This window comes from Notechis scutatus, chromosome 1, assembly GCF_049901735.1.
Source record: "Notechis scutatus isolate UNSWTSFEM ecotype Mainland chromosome 1, rNotScu1.2, whole genome shotgun sequence".
Taxonomy (NCBI): Eukaryota; Metazoa; Chordata; class Lepidosauria; order Squamata; family Elapidae; genus Notechis; species Notechis scutatus.
Genome location: NC_142009.1, coordinates 318465431 through 318469259, shown reverse-complemented (window position 1 = coordinate 318469259; position 3829 = coordinate 318465431). Strand labels below are relative to the sequence as shown.

The window sequence follows — 3829 nt, the reverse complement described above, 5'->3', positions numbered from 1 at the left end:
TGACCACCATTTGTAACCTTCCCAGCCAGCTTCTGACAAGCAAAGTCAATTGGAAAAGCCAGATTTGCTTAATGACTGGAGTAATTCACTAAACAACTGTGGCAAGAAAGGTTGTAAAATGGGGCAAAACTCACTTAACAACTGTCTTACTTAGCAATGGTAATGTTGGGCTCAATTGTGGTCATGAGTCAAGGACTACCTGTATGTCCAAAAACATAATATTGATGAAATGGTAGATGTAGAACAAATTTTATCTGACAAGATAGAGATGGTATCAAAAGTAGATTTACCATTGACAGGCCAAGAGAATAACTTAGATGTTTCATTACAAAAGAAACTAGCTGAGATTTAAAAGGGATACCTTTTTTGTATTGGATTTACTTGTTGATGCCTTGAAGAACTCTGTGCAATAGGACAATGAAGAAATTAAGAGAAATCAAATCCTATGACAATATCTTAATGAACTAAAAATTAAGACTGTTAGAAGTAAAATAATGGAATGTTATTTGATCAAGGTTGAAACAAGAAAGATGTTATTATCTCTGGAATATTTTATGGACTTTTTGCTGACACCCAAACTGAAAAGATAATTGTTTTATGGAGTTGTTTATAGACAAGAGATGGGCTATGGAATGAAGAGATAAATGTAATCTTAGAAGGGGTTATACTTAGAAGTATAAAGTTCTTTATACTTGCTGTAATGAAATAACTTCCTTAAACATTTCTTTTCTCTTTATTATATTCCTACTTTTCTTTCTTATGTTTTTCTTTTTTGCACCTTTTCTCCTTTCTATTCCATTTTTTTCTTTAAATTTAGTTCGTATTAGATTTTAAAATTATAATCAAAATTCTTAATAAAAATTATAGAAGAAAAGAAACCCCACAGAAACCTAATATAACTCATTAGCTGGTCTGTAATAATTCCAGTTTAGCACCAGTGCCTTCTTTTACTCCAAGACCCTTTTGTCCACTACAGGTAAATTCAATAAATTTAAACGATTGGAATGATTCAGTCAGATGAGCATAACAGTATACGGATTCTTCGTTTTTATTTGAACCTCCTTTCATGTTCCTGGAAGCACTGCTTTGGATCACTTGTCATTCTTGTTCCTCTTTCCCACCATGGACACATCTATGATCTTCCCCATCTCTTCTAGGTGCCAGCATTCAACATCTGCAGATCTAGCCCTGACTCATTCCCATTACAGGATCATCATCCATGCCTCCCCCTGCAGATGATTGCACACCATTGTTACCTGAAGCTATGATTTCAGGGGGTTGCTGGAAAGTATCTCCAGAAAGTTGGTCATCAACTGCAAGAAACTTCTTTGCATCCTCCTCTGTCTGCTGAGTCTGAGAATTTAATACCATGCCTGTGTTCAAATTCATCCAGCTCCCTTCTTTTACAGGGGTGTATAAATCCACAGGTTCATCTTCCATATCTGGAGATTCTGCACTTAACAACATTGCCTCACTCAGGCGGGTACTAAGCAGTTTTTCAACTTCGTCAGTAGACTGAGGATTTTCTCCCAAAGGTTCTTCTGGGATGGCTTGGGTGTCATAATCTGGCTTTGCCTGACTGCTATGGTGGGATTCCTTACATGCAGGTTGCTGTCTGTCCATGTTTGCTTTTCCTTGCTCTGCATTGGTTTCATCCTTCCCAGTTCCAGGACTTTGAAGCTCTTCTTCTCTCACACCACTGCCAGCCTTTTTCAGGGATGTTGTACTCAGAACTGTTGGAATTGCAGTTTGACTCGTCTGCTGGCTGTGACTTATTAAGATTTTGCCTGTTCTTCTGTTCAACCAAATCCCATCTTCCAAAGAAATGATACTGTATGTTTGCTGAGCAGTATCATCTTCTGCAATGGATGAGCCACTTATTGTTGATCTGCTTTCAGACTCATCTGGCCACTGGACTTCATATGCTTGATCTGTAAGTCTTTCTGGCACAAAAGCATCTGAGGTTTTTCTTCTACTTGAATCTTGCTCTACGGGTGATATGTCCCAAGCACCAGGGTCATGGCATCCAGAGCTGAATTTCCTAAGTCCCTGTTGGCCCTGTTCATTATCTCTTACTAGGTCTTCTCTACTAGGCATGGTCATTTTGTTTGCTGCATACCACTGAAGAAAGCTCTCATCAGTTTGTTGACTGCTACATTTTTTTACTTTTTGCTTCTTCACAGCACAATATTGGAGCCAACTTTTATCAGTCTGTTGACAGAGATTCTTTACTACTTTGCCTGTTTTTGTGCTTATCCAAGTATTTTCATCGAGTTCACTAGTAACAAAAGGTTGTTGGTTTTGCTCAGGTTTGAGACTAGCAAGCACCTCAGACTGCTTTCTAACACTCTCCTGAGAGGCAGGTCTCAGTAAATTCTGAACAGTTCTTTGGGAATCTTGACTGCCATGCCGAGATTGTTGAGCTTCTAATTTCTGGGTGCTATGGTAAGAATCTTTCAGGTCAATTGAAGCATTTCTTGAATCAGTAAAAGAATCTGTTTGTTGGCTGTTGTCTAACAGTTCTTTCTTTAATGTCTCAACACTGTCAGTCTGTTGCGACTGTTCATATTTATATGTTTCTTTTTTTATGGATGGCTCTATTTTTGATTCCTCAGGTTGCTGGATATCTTGCCGGAAGTCTGACTGTTCCACTGCTGTATCCCCTGAAGTAGTGATAGCATCTTCAATAGTATCTGTGTCTATAGGTTGGGTAAAATTTTCTTGACTAGATGAACGCAGAATTTCCGAAAGAGTTTTGAGCTCCCAAAGGATGCTGGTTTGTTGAGCTTTATTTTTCATCTCTTTGCCTGTTTTGGGACTGATCCAAGGTAACAACTCTTCAGAATCTATTACCTTTGGGATCAATAGAGATGACTCTTCACTGGATTCCTGGATACTCCTGCAAGATTTTTGCTTTAAGATATCATCTACAGTTGAATTCCTTTCTTGGTCTACATTGTTTTGATGCCCATCTGATTCTGACGGTGTTTCTGGTAGTGTTGTTTCTGTTGAAGTGGAATCTTCTTCACTATAAGTCCCTTTGCTTTTATCAGATATTTCACTTGAACAATTCAGAATTTCAGAAAATATTTTCCGTTCCCAACTGGCACTTGTTTGCTGACTTCTACACTTCATCAATTTCCCAGTTTTATTATTTATCCATGTGGTCTCTTTGCTATCCACCTCATTGATAAATTGTATATGGGAAGTCTTTTGACTTATTGGAGTCTGCTGACCAACAGATTGTTGACAGTTATGGTGGGAATCTTGACCAGGGGGCCACTGAAGGCTTCGGCGGGATGGCTTCCTTAAAGACGTAGTGCTGCTTTTGATGCTTCCAGCTGCATCTGGTGTCTGGCTTTGATCCACCTGTTCCTTCCTTTGGAAAACGTTGACATTGCTTTTTGTCTGAAAATCTAGGTCTGGTGCATCTTTGCCAGAAGAAGTTTTCTTTGTGAATTCTTGCTCTAGGAAGGGGCCATTATCCCCACTTTCCTGATGGACGCTGTTCTCCTCATTGCCCTCAAAACTGCATTTCTGCAATTCCCCAACACAGAGTATTTGCTCGTTCATTTCAGAGCCTTCAAGGATTACCTGATCAAGAGTGGAATCTGGATCATCATCCATCTTCCTTTCCTCTTCCTGTGCCTTATAGACAGATCAATGCACAAATCCTTAGTCTGCCAGGGAACTGGAGCAATGGTGAAAGTCCCCAAGCCTCTTGACTGACACCTTCTTTGGAAATAAACACACCACACTTAAACAGCAGAACACCTTTCCCTCCTGTATGATTTCACTTCTTTTTTTGATCCCCTGTCTTCTCATTAGG

At 39.3% G+C, this 3829-nt stretch overlaps 1 protein-coding gene across 1 annotated transcript; it reads right to left on the bottom strand.

The window, feature by feature from the left end:
* Window positions 1-1182: 1182 nt before the first annotated feature.
* Window positions 1183-3627, bottom strand: LOC148133504 (uncharacterized). The gene has a single exon (XM_087950216.1). The coding sequence runs from the start codon at window positions 3625-3627 to the stop codon at window positions 1183-1185; it is 2445 nt and encodes an 814-aa protein (XP_087806342.1).
* Between the last annotated feature and the right edge of the window lie 202 nt (window positions 3628-3829).